This window comes from Monopterus albus, unplaced genomic scaffold, assembly GCF_001952655.1.
Source record: "Monopterus albus unplaced genomic scaffold, M_albus_1.0 scaffold42.1, whole genome shotgun sequence".
NCBI classification, from domain to species: Eukaryota; Metazoa; Chordata; class Actinopteri; order Synbranchiformes; family Synbranchidae; genus Monopterus; species Monopterus albus.
The window spans coordinates 270,130-291,513 of record NW_018127922.1 but is presented as its reverse complement, the minus strand read 5'-3'; the positions used below and the strand labels follow the sequence as shown (position 1 = coordinate 291,513).

At 40.5% G+C, this 21,384-nt stretch overlaps 1 protein-coding gene across 5 annotated transcripts in view; it reads left to right on the top strand.

Moving 5' to 3' along the window:
• The window catches only part of sh3pxd2b (SH3 and PX domains 2B), a 41,810-nt gene continuing 20,426 nt past the window's right edge, over positions 1–21,384 (top strand). For 4 of the 5 annotated variants that reach the window (XR_002274909.1, XR_002274907.1, XR_002274908.1 and 1 more), the window contains exons 1-4: positions 2–432; positions 3,189–3,269; positions 10,540–10,615; positions 17,307–17,383. Coding sequence is in view for 1 of the 5 variants with exons in the window: in XM_020599752.1 (XP_020455408.1) it covers positions 361–432; positions 3,189–3,269; positions 10,540–10,615; positions 17,307–17,383 (306 nt within the window). In the remaining 4 variants the exon portion in view is untranslated. Of the gene's footprint in view, positions 433–3,188; positions 3,270–10,539; positions 10,616–17,306; positions 17,384–21,384 lie in introns of all 5 variants that reach the window. The other variant, XR_002274906.1, reaches the window with a different exon arrangement.

Below are 21,384 nucleotides of genomic sequence, written 5' to 3'. Positions count from 1 at the left end.
CCTGCAGCCGTGCGCCCTGGCGCTGGAGAGGGTTGGTCTTTGGAGCAACGCAGCGTCCCAGTTGCTAGTGGGCGAGCTGGGATAGGCTGGGAGTTTGGTTGGAGCCTTCAGCGGGACGGGACAAGGCACAAAAAAGGGTGGACACGAAGAACAAACAGATTATTAACTTCTGGTTTGAATGCGACTGCATGTTGGACAGGAAATTTGACGTAGGCAGCTTGACGGAAAACCGTATTTGTTGCATTCAGAGGTCGTGGATGACAAAGAAGCGTCATCGTGTAAACTTTCTCAACCTCGCTCGTAAAACTCAACAGGGAACTCTGTTTTTCTTTTTAACGGCGACGTAAAGAAGTGGACGTCATGCCACGGCGCACAGTGCTAGAAGTAACAGTGCAAGATGTCCAGAAACGAAGGAATCCGAACAAACACTACGTAAGCCTTGTTTAATGATCACAACAGCAGCGATTTGTTGCTTAAACGGAGCAAATGACTTGGTTTATTTTGCAATACTTCTCCCTTTCCTGTCGGGAGAGTAAAAACAAAGAGAGTATCAAATTACAGTTCGCCAAGCCAGTGGAAATAGACAAGACAGACTTTCACAGCAGGGAATTTTTGAAAACTTAGGTCCTGCTGCTCTTTCCATCAACTGTTTTATTATGAAGACTGATAAATACTGATGTTTGAACACTCTTAAAGAATTACTCCTTCCAAGTTGCTCCTTGATGTTTTCTGGTTGAATTTTTCTACTGTTAAAATGTAAAGAAGAGTGTTTGCTTTATTGGGTTTGAGATTTGACCAGCAGCTTTTTACTTGTCTTTTACCTTTTAGGAATTAAGACCCACATTGTTGTTTGGGCATTAGGGGACATTTCAAGTGAATCTGGCTTGTGACCCACGACCCCACTCAGTCTACATATCTTTAAGTGACTTGCAGTAATTCTCTATCATGTGTCTGTGTATGAATATAGTGATTGGAGCCTACTAATACTGCCAGAGTCTAACAAAACCTCTTTTAGTGCTGCTCATATGCCAGCTGCCACGTGTGCCATCGCATCACAGGAAGGTCCCAGAAAACCTCTTTCACCGGCAAATCAGTGCAGTCCACAAACCACCCAGACTAATCCTCCTGCATGCAGAGTTAAACTTGAGCATCCCAGATTTGTCATGCCTCAGGCTCTTCCATTTACAAACATACCTGCAGGTGCTGATAACCAGAAAGTCTTGAAGGCAGCATCCCTAATGTTTTCACAGTGAACCCAAGGCAGTTCAAGCAGGGAGAGGTCTTAAATATTAACAAATGTCCTGCAGCATTTATAGTTTAATGACTTCAGTTTTACAGTACAGTTATATGGTTTTGATCAGTAATTAGACCATTTACACAGAATAGCTCAGGTTCATAGTGCTTAGGTGAAAATATCCTTATAAGAGGTGCTGTTGTAAAAACGGATTATCTCATTAGTTTCTGTTAAACTGTACTTCTGCCAAGTTACGGTATTACCATAGTCGCATTACTGTGTATGGGGCAGGGGAAAAGTATGTGTGGCTATTTTTTCTGTTTCAGCAATTGTGTGGGAGGCGAGAATGTCAAAAAGACAAAGACTCATTTGTCATAGATCTGCAATACATAAACACTAGAGTTTTGATTGTTCTATGAAAGTGAGTAGTGGGTAAAATACAAAAGAGCTCACAGTCAGTTTAAAGTAACACATTGCACCGTATCATCTAGAGGGCCAGGGGAGAGAGTTTCTGCCAAGGCCTTAGCAGGTGTTCCTGTTAGTTCCAAGTACACGTTCCTGTGTGAGTGCTCATATGCATATGATGGTTTCCATCCATGTATGTGTGGACATGATGCCTGAGTCGGCGGACCACCGCAGTGAGTGTCGGTGGACAAGAACACAGAGTTCTCAAGGTCCTGTGTCTTCTCCATCTGTCTGTTTGCTCTGTGGTGCAACCCATGTTGTTTCGTGCCTTTGGTACTCTCTGTGCACACACCGGCCTCCAGAGCAAAAAGCTGCTTAAAGCACCAAAGACAAATGAACATAAAAAGGCCTTTAGGCTACATATCAGAATAAATGCATGCTAAAAACAACAGGGAAAATTCAGTGACAAGCATTAGACTTTTGACTGTGTGTTGCCAACTTTCTTTCACAAATACTGAAATGATTTCAAACTCCCCAACCACCACCGCCCCCAACCTAGAAACCACCGTGACCCTTCTCCCTTAGAGAAGACCGTGCACATTTTTGAATAGAATTTTCAATGTCAGTATAGTTTGCCACAGACCTGAAAATTATAGATACACTTTTACTAGACTAAATTTATACATAGAATTTACAATAAGTACATAATGTTGTTGAAATAAGCTTTTTTATTAAATGAAGGCATTTATTTGGACCATCTTTGGCCATATCTGACTCTAGTGCTTTGAATGAGAGCATGAGGCCAAGAGAAGGTCTGGGAGCAGGGCCAGCAGCGTTCAGCAAGTCACAGTGAGCCCTTGGGGAATTTCCAGTCACCTCCCTGCCTCTCCCTTCTTCTTCTTCTTCTTCTTCTTCTTCTTCTTCAGGGAAGAAAATGAAGTATTGTGTTTTTTGCCTCCAGACTACAGTGATAAGGCTGGATGGTTAGTGGTCCAGATCTGGTTAGATGATTCCTGATATGTCATGTTGTCGACGTGAGGCTGGTGGAATTTCAGTTGTGCAAGAAGTTAATTTTTAACTTAGTGATACAAATGTAATAGCAGTAATCTTTATAACTCTACTTTGTGTATGTTAAAATATGTTGTGTAGTATTGAAGGCTTCACATTGAACTCATGACCTCATGTTTCTCCTGCAGCTTTTATTGCAATGCTCACCACATCAGTGTTTCTCTAAGAGCTGCAATTTTAAAAAGGCAGCATAGTCAGGTCTGCTGCGTCCATACAGGACAGTAACTTCCTCTTCAGTGGAATTTGATGCAATTGAACTGAGAAGTGAAAAAAATCAAATAACCTCTTTGCCTTCATGTGAACGGATGTGACGGTGGCTGCTGTCTGACCGTTAGCATTTCCCCACATACCCCCATAGTACTGCCAGTTACTGGCGCAGTGAGTCAGAAGTGATTCCCCAGGGCATTTGCATTATCAAGTGATGGACAGTCATGGCTATTTGTCCAAATGTCCCAATTAATTTTGTCTCTTGCTTTTGCAGGTTTACATCATCAAAGTGTCCTGGAGCGATGGCAGCACAGAAATCATTTACAGACGCTACAGCAAGTTCTTTGACCTGCAGGTGAGTAAGTGTGATGGTGTGTGTGAACCCGTGTTTGTACTTTGTTTTTGGGATGAGGGGAATGAAGTGCTCTCTCCATACAGCACTCCCTCTATAGACCTAGCACTTGTAGCCAGATGCTCCCTGCCCCGCCCACATGACACTAGTAATTATATTGCATGAGAGGAACTGGAAAATGTCTCAGTGAAGTCAGTCAAGGACAGTGATGAATGTGACGACTGCACCAGTGACCACAGAAATGTCTGAATCATTCTCGAGCATCACGCTCGCAGTGTTGCACAAAGAGAGAATATCATTATTATCCTAGTTTTCTTTCTTCTTTCAAAGGCAGTGGATCTGGGGCTCTGGCCATATCTGAGCTTAGAGGGCATAGACTCCAGGAAACCCAGAGAGGCAACCACTTTAAAGGAGCACACATTCAATTTAGGCATAGCACAATGTCAGCTCTAACTGGATTAAATTCCTTTTAATTGATTAGCTTGGTTAAAGCATGAGTAATGAAATAAATAACTATAATGCTCCATCAAGGTTTTCTGAGGTTGCAGATGTGATGTTAACCAGCAGAATGTAAACAGTTTCATTACCGATTTCATTAGTTTGACTTAAGCCTATAAAAGCTGCCTGAAGTCTTGCTCATATCACACTCAGTGGTTTTTCAGCGATATCACCTTTGTGTTGTTGCGGCCTTTCCCAAGTAAAAGTGCATGTGTAGCCATGAAGAGTCATCTTTGTAGTGTGATCAAGGGATGTTGACATTTTTCTCTATCATTACATTTAACAATACATTTTCTTTTGTCAGGGCTTTTTTGTTGTACATTATTGAATGTCCCATCAAGGTTTCTCAGGAAAGGAATTGAATGGTTGAATGAACATCTGTCATTGGCTTGTGTAGTTGTTCTCAAAAACGTTAGGTATTTAGAATTCAAACTGTGTTTAAGTGCAGCTAAAGTGAGTTAAGATAGAGGAGAGATTTACACGGTTGGTAATTTAGTAAATTTGGTTTTGCCTTACTCATAGCACTGCTTTGCTTTTGATGTGTTTGGCTCAAGAAGAAGGCCTTTTACTTGTTGACTGGTGTGATTAGGTGATAGGATGAGATCCTGAGATAAACATCAGTGTTTTGGGGGGAGTGTGTGGAAGTTGTTTTTTCTAGTAGGGATAGGAAAGTGAGGTTTGAAAGCCAGAAATCCTAGTGCTGGATTAAGTAATTGTTATATGAGAATGAATCAATGACCATACATGTGGTTGGAACAGTGGCAGTGAATCAGATGAGCGCATATGAGATATTTTCACCCAACTTGTGTCTTACAGCTGTTTCCTGTAAGTGTTTCCTGTTCAGTTAGGTTTGGCATTAATGTATAAATGATAATAAATCACCTTGAGGCTGTGGTGTTTCTTACAGAAAAGTGGCAGGTTGGAATGTTGAAAACCCCATCAGCTCCCCTCTGTTAGGGGTTCATGTTGAAGAATTTATTTGAAGTTGTTCTTTGTAATTGTTTTAAAAGGTTATTTTATCATTTTGACCCGTGACACCCTGGACTATGATGATGAGGAATAAGGTAATGGTTGACATCATCGGCAGTTCCAGGTGCTCAGCGGGGATGATGACACAGAGCTGCGTCATTCAGTTTCTCTCATTATCATTGCTTTGTTTCCCGTCATCCCCTGTCATCCCCTTTTGCTTTCCTCCACCATATCCTGCTTTTTTTCCTGCTCGGTTGTGGTCATCTCTCATTCTGTGGCTTTCTGCTGTTGTCTTGTTATTCCGGAGGGGTCGATATGAACAGAGAAAAGAGGATACTTTTTTTTAAAAACCATGTAAATTGTCTTTTCACAGCCTCAGAACCAGACAGGAAGTGTTATTCACCACATCCTGTCAACACAGCTGGCCCACGCAGCTTACACTTAGTTCAACTTGCTTTTTGTGTTGTCACTGACCACAAACTGTGCTTACTTTGTCTTCAATATGGTATCGCTTTAATTAAGGGAATTTTCAGTTCTTATTAGAGATGCAGCGATTGCAATTTTCTTACCCAGTTCCAGTTTCTGATTTTTTTTTTCTAAGTCTGACCTGCTGATTAAAATCTTTTTTTCTGAGAACTGTAACTGACAGCATACACAAACATGTTTGTAACTTTTCTTTAATGAAAAGTTAAACTGTAATAAAAATAAAATATGGGATTACAGTTTCACATTTTCTGTCTTTCTCACTTTTTTTTTTTTTTAACAAACAAACTAAAAATGAAGTGCTTGACTTCTCCAAATAGAAAACGGTGGAACAGGTAACAGAAGACTGTCATCACTCCTACTGAGCACACAGTTCTCTTTGAAGTTTGTAGTTTGTATTTGCTGTGTTTTACGTACGTACATGTATTTGATGTGTAGCCAGTGTTTTCTTTGCTGTGTACTATTTGTTGGACATTTGGACGTAGTTTTCTCTTCTTCGAGGTGTTTCTGTAGGCCCCTCTGCGTTCTTTGTACATCAAGCACCTCCAGTGCGTGAGTGAACACACGCCTGGTATAGGCACAAACACAAGCTTATTGCTCATGGTGCACGTGAGATGCTATGTGCTGCACAGCTTACATTTTTCGTCTGTGCTGCTGCATGTGCAACGTGGACTGTTGTATATGTTTCGACTTGCAAGCTGTTGAATACCAAGTGAGTGAACTGAGCAGCTTCAGCAGGTTAAACTGTAGCAGTAATAGACTAAACTGTTCAGAAAGGTGGAAAGTGCAGAGAGTCTTTGCCATGGGGTCATCCTAGACTGTTTTAAGAACAGTTTTCATGCTGCACATGTGGCTATTGAGTTTCACAAGCTTCCAGGATTCCTAGTCACTTTGGACACAGGGTACGCTTTTACTTTGTAGCTCTAGGAAAAAAAAATAATCCAGAACAGCACTACTTAGTTTTTCAGAGTTGCACAGCTGTCACATATTTTCCTTTTGCAGTAATCAAGTAATCCAACATTTTAAAGAGTGGTAGGTTATTTTGCTGAGAGCAGTGACCACTGATTTCACAAATCAACAGTGTGCTCATTTCCTTCTTGTGCATGGTAACGTTGGCCATTTTCAGACTAAAAGTGTACTGTAGGTATCCTTAAGCAGTGGAACGATAACCCAAAACATGTGGTTTTACTTAAGCAGTGCAGAAAGATTGGTACACTGTATTCTTCTTCTTCAAAGCTCGTTCACAAGACTCCTTTTCAGTGGCAGTTTTCTTATTTTTATGTAATTGGAGTTGTCTGTTGAACAGATAACAATTGGAAATGATTACTTTATGGCTTTCTCAGTTTATTTTTCATCAGATACGCTTGCTTTACTGAAGTGTACTTGAGAAACACCTAGCCACAACGACACCTATGGGTGCTGTTTAAAAGGCTGTCATATAGCCATCGATCTGATTAACTTAGCATTTAATTCTGGAGCTGCTGCAGTTGATAATAAGCTCTTGGCATCAGCATCGAGTGTAATGCATTAAATTAACGCTGAGAGCCACTGCCCATGAATGATGACTTTGTTCTCATCGCTAATAGAAAGTGGACCAACAGTTCTCCCTACCCCAAATGTGGGGCATCATTGTAGCAGTATGGTTGTCTGCAATTGACCTCATACATACAGTGAGTACTACTGTGATAGGGATGTTCCAGAGAGAGCAGCCATTGTTGGACATTTTTCTAGTCTCATTCAACTGTCTAGTGCTTCTTTATTAGGACTTTATTTGAAGGCTGCTGATGTGGTTAAAGCGGATATGGGCTAGACAGAAGATTATGTTAGTCCCTGAATCAGCAAGAATTTGTTACAGCATCATGGGTATATTATCTGACCAGTAATGTGACCTGGCAACAGTGAAAATGTTCGTTCTTCTTGTGTACCTGTGCTAGGTCTGGTCTAAACGTAATCAATGGCTTAAATGCGTCAAGCTGTTACTTTTGATTATTAGTGGTAAAATCTGCATTGATGCAGTGATAGTACAATTAGGATACGGTGTGTTGTAAACAGGTTAACAGTTGGTGTTCAGAGCATTCCTTCGCTATTTCTGGCAGATTTGCTGAGTAAGCTAATGGGTCCGTTGGTGAATGGTACCTTCAGTTGAGAAGAGCGTTGACCTCAGACACTTTTTAATATTGTTATTTTGACAGCAGTGACATGTAAATATCTAGAACTGAGTCACAGACTTAAATGATTATCTCTAGTAAACTAATGCTTACTGAGTGAGGTCCACAAATTATTATATATACACCTGTCATTATACCATCCAATAGTAAGGATGCGGCATGTGTTTATTTCTGATATGAACACAGCAGGATATCACTCAAAATAACATAACTATCCAAGGCTATTGTGAAGTTATGTGGAGTTTGACTCTGCTCCACCTTGGCCTGACAGCCTTCTGTCTGTACAGCATGAATATTTGATGTTGGGGGCATGATGTAACTGGTATTCTGAAGAGACATCTTTACTTTCTCCAGATGCCTTTTGTTGTTTGAGGGGCTCTGATTACAGAGTAGATACAAGGCTGAGAGTAGACACAGAGACTGGGTGTGTCTGCACTCCATCAGACACATGGGAACAATTACAGTGTGGGGGGTATTGGTTCTGCTGTGTCTGAATGTCTCTCTCTTACCATCCACCTTTTCTTATGATTTATACTGTCTCTCTTAAGGTGGTCCTGTGTCATCAATGAGGCATCTCACTCTTAAGCCAGGCTGGCTTTGTTTGCCCCTTTTTTCTTTTTCTGAATTCCTTTTTTGCCTTTTGTTGTACCTTAAACTACAAAGACTAAAGTGGAGTGACTCACCTCTTTTCTTTGTCTGTTGTAGAGAGAGTTCATGGCTCCCTCTTTCTTTTTACCTTGGATGGAGAAACTGTGGCTTTAACTTGATGATGCTGAGCTTTGGCAGTCAGAGCAACTGAGGAGTCATTTAAGTACAACTGTATCTGGCTTGATGTTCACGCCTAAAGGCTGATGTTTCACAGAGAAGTCCAAGCCAGAATTGTGATTTGTGTTATGTTTTGTCAGAATCATTTAGTTTGATATTTTTTCCCTCAAGTGTCTGAGATTACATTAACACCAAATCTTAGGTCTGTTGGGTATGAAAGGTAAGAATGTTACTGGGCTATTAGTTTTATAATTATACACTTATCTTTATTGGATTTATGACGATGGAGCTTGTTACTGCTCTGCTAATATGTAAAGAGAGGACAGTTTCAACAGCAGGAGAGTAGATTGAATTAGTTCCCAAAGCCAGTGTGTCTTCATTGGATTTATGACGATGGAGCTTGTTACTGCTCTGCTAATATGTAAAGAGAGGACAGTTTCAACAGCAGGAGAGTAGATTGAATTAGTTCCCAAAACCAGTTTGTCTTTTTTTTTTTTTTTTTTTAGCAAACTTGAAGATTTACTAGCCTCCTACCAAGGCCTGTGGAGCTCATTAAAGGGTTTAAAGATTGGGTTAAAATCAGCTTGTTGAACTTCCCTTTTATGTGGACTGAGGAGCATTTAGTAGGATAAGTTATGAGAAATATTTAATGAAGAGAAATCACTGGCCAGTATGGTGTTTGTGCTCATTCGTCCACCTGTACAACATATGGCCCCTGTTATGCTTGAACATATGTCATGTTTCTGACTGGTACTTTCCCACCCAGATGTCTGCAACCATCCAGGGGCTGTTACTCCTTTCAGACTGTAGTCAAACAACCTTTGAACATAGTGCCACTCTTGCACTTTGGTTTATGCCCTCAATTTCAGATTTGTTATAATTTGCTCCGGTTTTATAAATACCTGTGTTGTATATGGGTGACATCTAATGTAGTTTTGCATTAGATGTCACCCCTGATCCTTCTAGGTGTTTTGGAGATGACAAGAGGGCTAGCTGTCAAGATATCTTTATTGTTATATGTTTTGGATTCCTTCTCTGTTTTCCACAAAATTAAAAAGTATCAAAAACTGTCTATTTACTGTAAGTAATTTGAGAATGTAGAAGCCTGATGCAACTTCTTTGGCACCTGTCTAGACTGAGATGGTCCATAAAAGGTACTAGACAAGACTATTTGGCACAGGTCTCTGCCTTTTCCCATCACGTCACCTCATTCTGCCCCTCTCACTGTCTCTCTCTTTCAGTTTTAGCTCAGTCTAACATGCTGTTTTTCTCATATTTACCAAAGGACATTTTGTCAGCTTGACACTTCTCTATTTGTATTGCTGACATGCTTGTTTTAAAACCCGTTTAATGAGCTCAAATTGTGAGGATATATAAATATGATACTTTAGAACACACGTCATCTACCCATTGATGCATACGGTTCCTGTTTCATGACCCACGTGTGTAAAATTAGATTCAGGAGTAGGTGGATCAGAGTAGGCTGAGCAATGATATAATGCTTTGAGACAGTTTTCTTTCTTGTTGACAGCAATCTGGATAGCTCTCATTTTAAATACAGTACTATATTTTTGTTAAAATATTTAGGCCTAAAACTGACAAATTATGGATGCATGTCTGATCTGAAATGTAGCCATTGAAGCATTAAATATACCACATCACAATCTCTACGACTTTACATTTCTATTTAAAAATTGGTGCTGCATATTCTAGAAATGAGTCTCATACCAGTCAGGGTTGAGAGATATTTAACTGTGGAAGGAACTGGTTCAGTATTTGATGAGCCACTTTGTTTTGACCCTGGAATTCTTCTGTGTAAATCAGCCTTGGTAGATAAAATGTTTTATCAGGTTACCATTGAACAGAACATGGTCAGAAGTGGTATGAATTTCTAGCACTGTCATTGCACACGTGGCCCAGCTCTAACTGCATTCTTAGTCCTTGGTTGTTTTTTCTGAGTTGGTAGCAGACGATCATACAAACTAGTGTCACTGTGATTTCAGTTCAACCAACTTTAGAACACCTACAGCTGCAGAATTCTACATTTGGGAGATTAGTCATTTAGTTGCATGGAGAATGGCCATGGGCACACAGCAAACAGCCGTATGTGTGGAAGCACAAAGATTTTCACTAACAGTCATGGACAAAGAAGACATTAGCTACAGGAGCACATGAAGCAGAGGGGGGAACCCATACCGTTTGCTCAGTACATGTCTAATCAGTGGCAGGCCTCTGCTTATTGGCCAAATTCCTTGTAGGAACTGCTGATTTATAAAAATATGAACCCTTCCTCTCTAGCCTCAGCTGTGTAATATGAAACGCATGTTAGTGTATGTGTGAGTGTAAATCCTTCATATGCTAATATATTTTAATTAATTGTGTGGTTTCAGATGGAACTGCTGGATAAATTCCCAGTGGAGGGAGGCCAGAAAGACCCCAAGCGCAGGATCATTCCATTCCTGCCAGGTAATAAATGCACAATGTCACACAATGTCAACACAGCACACAGTGTCCTCCAAAGCTCCCGCACATACAGTATATGCCAGTGTAGAGTATCTGGATTTCTCCATCAGAAACTGGCACACTGTGAGTGTGGATGAAAAGGAGGAAAGCAGAATGTTTTGTTAGGTTTGCTACTGCACACAGAGAAATTAACTAGAATAATCTGAAGCAGCCATCAGTGGTCACAACGTCACTATTATGTGACCCAACCAAGAGCAGATTTGGTTATTTACTGTTTGCACATTCAGATAATCCAGCCAATCGCTCAGCATATGGCCCAAAGACATACTGTATTAGACATGACATAGATTATGGTCGGAGCCTTTCAGTGACACACTGTATTTGCTGTTGTTTCAATGAAAATCTGGAAGGTTACAGAGTGTAACATTCAATATTAGTTCTTTTCTTGGTCTAGCTGCACTTTTGTCCTTGCTGAATCATCATCATGTGTGAACCCTGACTGCCCAAAGTAACAATTTCTTCTTTTTAGTTTCCATTACTTTCCCACAAGCTCAACCAGAAATGAGGTTAGTTTTGAAGTAAGGACTTTGGGTGTGCTCAACCTACTTTTGAAATTATTTTGTGAGAGTTTGAAAGAAAGCCTCACTTGAAGACCCCACCTACATCTCTCCTACAGGCTTGGAATGGGTGGGGGATAGGGTTTTTTGTGGCCATGCAGGTCTGGAACTCATTGAGAGAATACATACACATACAAAACCACTCTCCCACTCTGAGACTGTTTGATAAAGTCTAGGTTGGGGAGGGAGATAGAAAACACTGCTTTTATATTATCCCCTACTGTCCCTTTATACAGTCAGACATAATAAAATGACCATTACACATACTACTTTCCTGTTTTTACTGTTTATTGTCTGAAATTCAAGATTTTTTTTTTTTAAATTGTCACCCTTCATTTTCTCTTTGGAGCTGCTAAGAGACCAAAAGTTAGACTGATTGGATATAGCACACTCTAGGATTGCCACTGTGGAGCTGTTGACATTTGTGCCAACTGATGTTGCTGAAAACCATTATTTATGCTTAGTATGTGAATAAATCAAGGTTCAAGAAAAAGAGTCTCAGATCCCAGATGAGGTTCTACACCTCATCTGGGAGGTGCTAACATTTGCCTAATTTGCAGAAGAATTTTCCATACAGCCAAGAAAATCATTCACTTACGAAGCAAAAGTCAGCAATGTGGCCTGAGGCCATCCTAATAAGGCATGGAAGTGGTTTTTTTCCTCCTTCATTTAGTTTGTTCAAGGCCTTGGGCTGTTTTTTTCAACTCCTTTGGTATCTCTGCATCAGCAAACTGGCTTTTCTGCTTGCATGCATTGCGCAAACTTTCTGCTTTGTTTTTTGCCAAGTGTACACACCAATCCTGGGTGCTACAAGTCCAACCTTGATCTCCAAGAAGTTCTAGAAATTCTCAAAGGTGACAATGTGCATGCAAACCTTAATCATTTTTTCCATACAGGAGGTCGACTCCTTTTGTTATCTCAAAATTATTATTAATTATTGTGCACAGTATCTATATGCCATTGGTCATGTGAAGACCTCTCACAGTGCTGGATTCTTTGATGGGTTCATACATGACATTTAGAGAAGTCATAAATTTGATCCGTTTACCCGAGATCCCTGAGCGATGCTCTTTAAGGCAGTGTGAGCTGGCAGCCTTTGAGAAAGAACTGATATGGTCTTATCTAAAGCTGGGGTTGGTTAAACTATGCATCAACACTCAAGATGGAGTGTGTGCGGGATGTGGGGGGGTCTGAATTATGGAAGAGGTGATGTTTTTTCATGAGTTTGGACTGTGAATTTTTAATTTGGGTCAAATTTTTTTTCTGCTTTCCTCCTAATGAGGGATCCACTGTACATACTCATGTTGTGCTGCGGATCTCGGTGTCTGCCACAGGCCAAGTACAGTCCTGTTGAGCTGTTGGTCCTCTGTGAAAGGCAGAAAAACACAACATTCCTGAAAAGTTACAATGACTTTGTTGCTTAAGCCTCACTTGTATCACATTTATCTTTTGTATGCCAGGAAAACCAATCCCTGCTTTTGTCTATTTAAATGTGTTCTGCCAGTAGCAGCTACAGCAGCTTATGGAGGTGTGTGTGCTCTTAGTCAGCAGCTTACCTAAAAACACAGAAATTATATCAAACACAGCTTATTCTTCTAGCTTTAACGTAGAAGGTCTACTCATGCCTGTTTGCAGTGTTAAGTCTATGTCAAGTCTCAAGTCGTTTAACGTTAAAGGATAGGTTTGTGATTTTTCAGGTCTGTCTTAAAACAATGCTGATGTGCTCATATCTTTATGAGAGCAGTTTTTTGTTGCTGTCACTATTCCTACTCTGCAGTGACCCTGATGCTTTTCACTCAGAACGTGAAGCTACACAGTCCTGCTCAGTTAAATTGATATCTTAAGTCAATATCTTTTTTTTTTCTATTCACATTTACTATATATTTAGTGAAACATTGCTTGTTTTTGTTCCCCTGGAAAGATGTTCCCTGCTGAATTATCATCTTAGATGTGACCTAAAGCTCATAAAATGAGGTGTACATACTGTATGTTCTAGTATTTCTATGCAGAAGCCACTGGGTTGTGAGAGTTTTTTCTAACAAAATAAAGTATTAAGTGATAGTTTAAGGATTTCCTTGAATGGTCAATCTCCAGGCAGTTGTGTGTTCATGTGATCTTGCCTGACATCCATGGCGCCATTGTTATGGCCGAATTTTTCAGCTGCGCCCGGTTTTGTGGATATATTTTACCTTCTGCTGCTGCACTGTGACCAGAGGATGTGGAGAAACATACAGTGCCTGAGGTTACTGCATGTCTGGGAATGTTCCTGACTGTACAGGGACTTGCTGTTTTACCTGACCAGGTCTAACCAGCTTTAGTGTTATGTAAAGATTTTAGCAACTCAATCTTCTTGAAGAGGCTAAATGGGGTGGAAAAAAAACAGGAGCACTTCATGTGTGGTGAGTCCATTGATTAAGAGCTGAGAACAGCTTGCTGTGTGTGAGGTATGCACTGCCGACCTGCTCTGTGTTCCCTGTCTCGTCTCCATGTACCTCCCTCACCCTCCTTAGGAAACAAAAGTTGCTTGATAGCCCTGGTCACTGATGGCTCTGAGATTTGCTGTAAAGTCTGCTGTGCTTCAGCCATGGCTCCGAAGCAGCAGCCTTCCTCCCCTCCCTCCCCAAACAAGCCCTTTTCATTGGCACCCATGAGCTGCCATGCATACAGAGTGGGCAGTGTTGAGTCAGTGTTTCTCGCCCGACCCCGGAGAGCTTTGGAAAACTGTCTAAAAGCTTTCTGTTTGAGGAGTGACGAGGGGAGAAGGGAGGAAGAGAAGTAGGCATCTGAAGGTTGACTTTCAAATCTCTTTAGTTTTTGAGAACTGTCCAGACAGTGTGTCCTTTTGGCTGCACTTTAGAGATTTGGAATGCCTTCTCTTACTCTTAGTCTAGTTAATCTCCTTTTTAGTAGTCTCCCTCACATAATTGTTAGGTATTTTTAGTCAGATAGAAATTGGATTTATGTATTAGAAATGTTTAGTGGAGATAGGATGTCTAGTTAGACTGTTAAATGCTTAGTCATGCTTATGAGTTTCTACAGGGTACATCTGGTCAAGGATAACTAGAGAGAAGAGTTGATGACTGTCAGCAGACAGGGTGTTTAATATTATTATTATGACGTGTATAACTGTAGCCTTAGCCATAATATGTTCTTATGTTTAATATCACGACATGTTACTAGAAGTCGTGTGAGAATGTTTTTAGCTACACACCACTTAATCAACAAACACACACACACATTCACACGTTGATTTGCTTCATGTTTTGACTACTGCTATGGCCAGCTGCAAAGCTGGCAACAGAGACGTCCCGGTTGACGTTTCTGTGTAGTATGGGGCTAGCCCAACCGAAGGGATATAATGTATAGGCCTGGTGGGTTCAGGGTCTTTCATCTTACATCTGCCTGCGAGCAGTTTGGAGGTGCAAGATGCCTGAGCGTGTAATGTTAATTTTTACCTGTGTTCATGGAATAAATCAGCACTGTTTTGTAGTTACTTGGACTGCCTCGTCTCTCAGAGTCAGTATGGTAAAAAGTACCGGCTACAACATACTGCTATATTGTTCTCCTCTGCACACATGGAAGACAATGTATGGTGAATGGTTTTATACGCGCTTTTCTGTTCATTGCAGCACACTGAAAGCGCTTTCACTTTATTCACACATTCAGCCATTCACACTCCAAGCAAATGCACATTCACACACCTGTGATATTACTGGGAGCAATTTGGGGTTCAGTGTCTTGCTCAAGGCCACTTGATACACACATCGACTGCAGAAGCCGGGAATCAAACCGCCAACCTTCCAGTTAGGGGACGACCTGCTCTTCCCAAAATTTATTTCATGGAAATTTTCCTGTATATTAAAACCTTCTGACAAACATTGTCACCAGGATTCATCCTCTAGAGGGATCTCGAAAATTGCGCAGAATTTCATGGCAGTCCATCCAATAGTTATTAACATATTCCATTTAAATTCAAAGGTCAGTAGGATTCATCCTCCCGGGGCCATTAACATCTTTACAAAATCCATCAGTGGTTGTTGAGCTGTTTACTCGGACATGACTAATAGAAGTTACAAAGCCGAACCTACAGGAACACAGGATTTTGAAGATGCGTTTTCTTAAAAAAAATGACCCCACCTACTCATAATAGTATTTGCACCAGTGTATATTAATCTCAAACCAATTAGGTGTCTTTATACACTGGCAGCATCTACTCTTTTATGCCATCTCCCCTTTGTCTTTAGTCACATCCTGTAACAACGAAGTGTGATGAAAAAGACTTCCTGTGGTCTTTGTCTTGGTTTTTCTCGCCCATTATAGGAGGTCGCAGTCAGTTGAATGTGGCTGTGAGAATAGCAGAGGTGGGTTCTTTGGAAGTTGGTTGTGGTCATCATTAGTGTTTCCCATACTTACTCTTATTCATCTTCCGTACCAAATTTGGGCGCTACTCTTACTGCGGTTTTTGAGTGACATGCATGTGACTTAAGTGTGTTGTCTTCCCATTAGAACCACTTACAACCACTGTTCAGCCCCAATGGAGATTTTTTTTCCCTTTCATGTCATTTCATTTTGTTCTGACAGGGTAATCTTTTTGTCACGTGCACAAATGCGATATTGCCATTCTGCAGGTCCTTCTGGTTCAAACGCTGGGAGAATCTCAGGTCTATGACTTCTACCTTTTGGAAGAAAATGAACTGCTCCATCTTGTCTCCCTGTGTTTGTCATATAGGCACATATTCTCACTCCGTGCCTCTGTCTTTCTCTTGCTCTGTCATTATCTTTGTCAGTCTTTGTCCTATGCCACTTGCTGTGCTCTAAAACATTTATGTATTGTGTTGTATTATGTCCTGATTCAGCCAAATCCAGACCATTAGCGCACGGCTGGGTAGTGCAAGGGGAGGCAGCAGCATGATGAGCTATAAAACATCAACATATATTCCACTTATATATTCTTATTATTCATGATCTGAGGCCTTTGGGAAAACCACAACACATCTGTCTACATCACTTTATGCATTCTCCTTTTGTCTTGTTTTAGTCAAATTCACTGACAAGCAGTAACGTGATGTCATAAATATTCATAGTCAGAGACAAACAGTCTCTCTGCTCCTGTATCCGTACAACTTACACATTGGTGGTCTTGGGCTGTTTTGGTTAAGGAAGCAGAAAAGATTTTTAGTTTTGTGGGTGAAACTGAAGCTGTGGGTGGCTGCTCGGAAACGATCTCCCGTGAGATGGATTCATGGGTCAGTGAGTCTACTTTAAATACTCATTCAACAAACACCCCAATCCTTGATGGAGGTGATAAAGTAAGTTCCCTAAACATGTCCTTATTGGTTTCAGGATCTTATCACAGCCTTGACTTCCTGACCAGTTTATATGTTTGAATTAGAGCCGTCTCTGTGAATTTATTGGAGAAAGTTCAGCAGCTAAAATGAGAAGAAAATAGAAACTGGCTCTGACATTTCCTGCATACCGTTAAGTTAGAATGTTTTAAGAGGCCTATTTGTGGCCATTACTTGTTATTGTTATGGCGAGTTCGTCTGTGCCGGAATTTTTATTTATTTTTTCCTCTGGAGATAAGAATGGGTGATTAGCATCTGAGCTGTCATTTGGGCATTATTTGCCTTCCCAAAATCATTTATTCATGATGTGGAAAGGCCAGCTATTTACCCAGCTCCTTACCCACCTGATTGTGCTGTCGGTGTTATTGATGACATGGCTGCATTGTGCTTGCATGCTAATTCACTAACCGTGTTTTCTAAAAGCCACAAATTGTCCTTCAGTGGAACCCAGACTTTCTAAAAATTGCTTTTAAATGAAAGCATCGTCCAAAAGCAGTTTGGTGTTTTCTTTCATTTGCTAATACCTTTATGTACAGTAAGTCACAGTCGAATACATGTTGCTTATAAAGTGTGATTATTAGAACTTGCTGCTGTGGAACAGTGATAGCAGCAGCAATCATTTTCCTCCTAAGGCAACATGTATGAACAGTTTCAACAAGCATGACAGTTTGTACTGATGACTGAAAAAGATTATAATTTTGCTTCTAAATCCAATTTCCTGCTATTTTCCAGGGAAGATCCTGTTTAGGAGGAGCCATATCAGAGATGTGGCCATGAAAAGATTGGGGCCTATCAATGAGTACTGCAGGGTGAGTATATTCGCCAGTATGACATTATACTGGACATCTGCAATGCTCTTTCATGTCCATGAAAGCATCTGGTCTGAAGGGATCAGTAGTGTAAAAAGCAGATATTTAGTTGCTACTATGAAGCCAAATGAGATGCGGATGATGTCCTTGAAACACCCCAAATGTTCAGTAAACCGTCATGATGCCCCTGTGCAAAAGAATTTCTAAATATACTTGTACTCTGTTTATGCTGTTAGGTTGGTGTCAGTGATAGAAGAGAGGCAGGATGGCTTCTGGTTTAATAGCAGATAGATGTGTGGTGTCAGGTTTGTCATTTTTAAGCCAAAGCTCCTTCGGTCACTTAAAAAAAAAGATATTGTAAGACCATTATATAGCCAATTACATGGCTTTTTACCAAAGAGATTAATCACTTCGCCTCAAGAAAATAAAACTGTACATTCTCAGGCTCTACTGTAGAAGAACTGCAACTATAAATTGCCAATAGCAGCAACTAATTGCTTCAGCTTGACAGAAATGTAACAACAGCAGCCTAAGCACATACGCTATGATTGATGTTCAGCTTCTTAGCAACAACACAATGTTTGGTATCCTTGAAAAATTGTAAATATTTTAATTAGGTTGCCAAATATCTGCTGTAACCGAGGAAGGAGTCTGTTTTTCATCACTTATCAGACATCTACAAAACCTGCCCACAGAGTGAGTTAGGCATGAAACAGTGCTCTGGAATTTAAAAATACATACTCAGAGGTACTTTTAACTATCAACAGTAGCAGTCATGTTTGTACAGGCCCTTTACATTGGTGCAGTATTTTATGAACATGTAGCCTAAATTTCCTTAAATCATACAGTTTTTGTTAACACTTTAAGGACCTGATGTGCACCTTTATAAATGCTCTCTTCTTGAACCAGTCACTTTTGGTTGCATAAGCATTGTATAAAAGAGTGCATTTGTTTTTGAAATGTTGAAAATATATTTCTGCATGCTTTTTATACATCTGATTAATCATAGAGATAATCCACAGATGAATCGATTATTAAAATAATTGTTAGCCCTAGAGCAGTTGTGGTGGTGGTTACTCTCAGATATGCTAAAGGCCGAGCTTGCTGGTGCTGAGCTTGCTCCAGTCAGCACATCCTCAGCCCACAGACTCTGTTTTTGTTCACTTTTACCACCTTGCCTTAGGGCCTCAAACTTATACACACCTACTCCTGTTTCTCTGAGAGGGGAAATTTCAGGATGTTTTTAAAAGTTGGTGACCTAACTTAGCTCTGACTTGCACCTTTTTGTATTTTCAGCTATATAATTTTATCTCCATAAAGAACCAAATGAAACCACCACTTTTCTTCTTTCTTCCTTCCTGAATACAAATATCAGTTCACAAGGCATTAGAGTGAAGAGAAAAGCAACTATGTCTGGTAAACAATGTTGAGGACTGGAGGGGCTGGTGAATGTACAGCTCTGCTCCTTCAGGGGTCTTCTGGAATTAAAGGAATGTCCAGCTGGTGCATCAGGCAACATCTTTAACTGATTAAAATAAAGGTCTGGGGGCGAATGGGTAGAGTTGTTGGTTTGTGTCTGTGGGTGTTTATGGAAATAAATAGGCCAGTTTGACATTGGTGGCATTGCTGCAGTCAATACTGTTGTGGAAAATTATAAAATGCTATAAAAAGAAAATTGCATTTGCCTGTTGAGGATTATTTAGATGTGAGGTTGAACGGTCTTTGACATAAACATGTTGTCAGAATCATATTACGCGGGGTTTAGGACTGAGTGTTATTTTTACATCATTTTACTGAGGAAAAAAATAGAGATTTATGAATCAAATTTTTGGTCCTAAGCACTTGTGAGTAAAATGTTATGGTTTGCAAGAACTTTGTGAAAGTAATATTAGGACCAGGAGTATGACAGCATTATGTGGAGTGGAAAAATAACACAATCTTGCATCAGGAAGTCACAAGGCATCAGCCAGTGCCAGATGCTTTCCTGCACAGCATTTGTCACACATAGTTGATAACAATTTCAAATGTCACTCAGCCCTTTGTCATCATACATGTCAGATCCCAAAATTCAACTTTGGCATTGAATACTGGGTATTACAGGAACTGCTGAAATAGATGTTATCTTGACACAAAAATGACATCTTCATCCACCCCCACGTTCGGTCAGGTTGACAAGGTGAAACTTCACGTTCTTCTTAGGAAAGAACTGAGCCAGCCGTACTATTGTACAGCTAAGGCTCGAGTCTGACTCATGTGGAACTTCCCAGGCTGTTATGTTTTGTTTCAAGTCAGGAAACACTTGGTAAAAAATGAGAGGGTAAAAAATGAGAGGGGGGGTGGAAACCATGGGATCAGGGATTGTTTGCATAAACCAAGAGTGAGACTGCTGAGCTAGGATGAGCAGCCAGCTCACACAGCTTGGTGAAATGCATCACATCTAAAACTGTATTAACAAATAAAGAATTCTTCATCTGTCTTTCATTATTCAAAAAAATTTCAAGGATGGTCTGTAAGTACAAGCATTAAGACTGTGTAAATGATACCTCAACATGCCCTTTATTCTGAGGCCAGTGGTTGTTTTGTAAGAGCAAATGTAAAGAGTGGTGGATATTTGTCAAATGTATTCATAGAGGGCCCTTTTTATTTTTTCAGAAAGTAGTTAGTGCATGTCTTTGTGAGATGTAACAGATGCAAATATATAACATATTAAAATCCCTTTGGTGGTGGTGGTTGTCAAAACTGAGGATTTACATTTGCTGCATGTTTCTGCAAGCGAAAAGTCACAGTTCACTCTGCAGGAATAGAACTCTCATTTCCATTACCTTCTTTTTCCCTTAGAGAAACACATGCGAGCACACACACATGCAAGCACACACAATTACCTTAATGCTGCCTGCTGTAAGGAGTCCATTTGCTGTAATGTACCCTGAGCCCCGCCCCCTTCTCCTTTCAGTGGAGAAGAGTAATGAATGGATGGACCACAGGCTGACACGAGAAGAGGAATAAATTCAAGGAGGGGATAAACAGTTCACAATGCACTATGACCTCAGGCACAGCACAGCATTCTGGTCTGCAGGACTACATGTTGTGGGGGTCCTCTGGAGATCACCACAAAAACTTTAATCAGAAACTTGGCTTCTGTTTCTCGTGATGTGGAGGAAGATATTATAAAATGGAAATTTTGCAGTTCTTTTGAAGCATAATCTTCTAATAGTATTCTGCGCACACATGCACCCAGTATGGCTAATGGAAAATGCTAGCTATACTTTGTCTGTGGCAGTAGTTCCTCCTTTCCTTTACCTAAGCTGTTGGCATGGACTTGGCAAATATGGAACATGGGACAGGGGCACTTTGGGACATTGGCTTCCATTCTATACCTGTCAGCCCTGACGTTGTATCAGTGTTTGTCAGAGTGCAAGAGGCAGACAGAGACTGCTTAAAAGGACAGAACTGAAACACTAAGGAGTCTTAAAATCAGAGGCCAGCATAGGAGGCTTGATGGATATCACTGAGCTCTGCCTGGCAGCAAACACAGGCCACTCCTCCTCCTCCTCCTCCTAACTCCCTCAGCAGGAGGAGAAATAGACAGTTATTCTGGTTTGGGGTATCGAGCTGTTAAGGTGATTATCTGTTTCACTGCTGCCCTTTAGAGGTTTGGTTGAAGGAGAGCGAAACATCAATTAGGACAGGCAGATGAAATACAGACTATGGAGAGAACAAAAACAAGTGCTAGAGAATGAGACTGCAATAACATAACTAGCCATGTGTGCCAGAGAGAGATCACACCAGTAAAGAGAAAAGTGTTTGTCTTTCATCTACAGCCGTGTTGTCAGGGCTCATCTTGGTGCCGCTACTGATCCTCCACAGTGGGAAGTAGCATTGGGAACAATAAAAATAAATATTAGAAACTCAAAATATTAGGAGCAAGAGCGCACATACCTTGGCCCAGATTGTGCAATCATCTGTCTTATTTTAATGAGAGAAAGTGTTTTCAGTCTTTG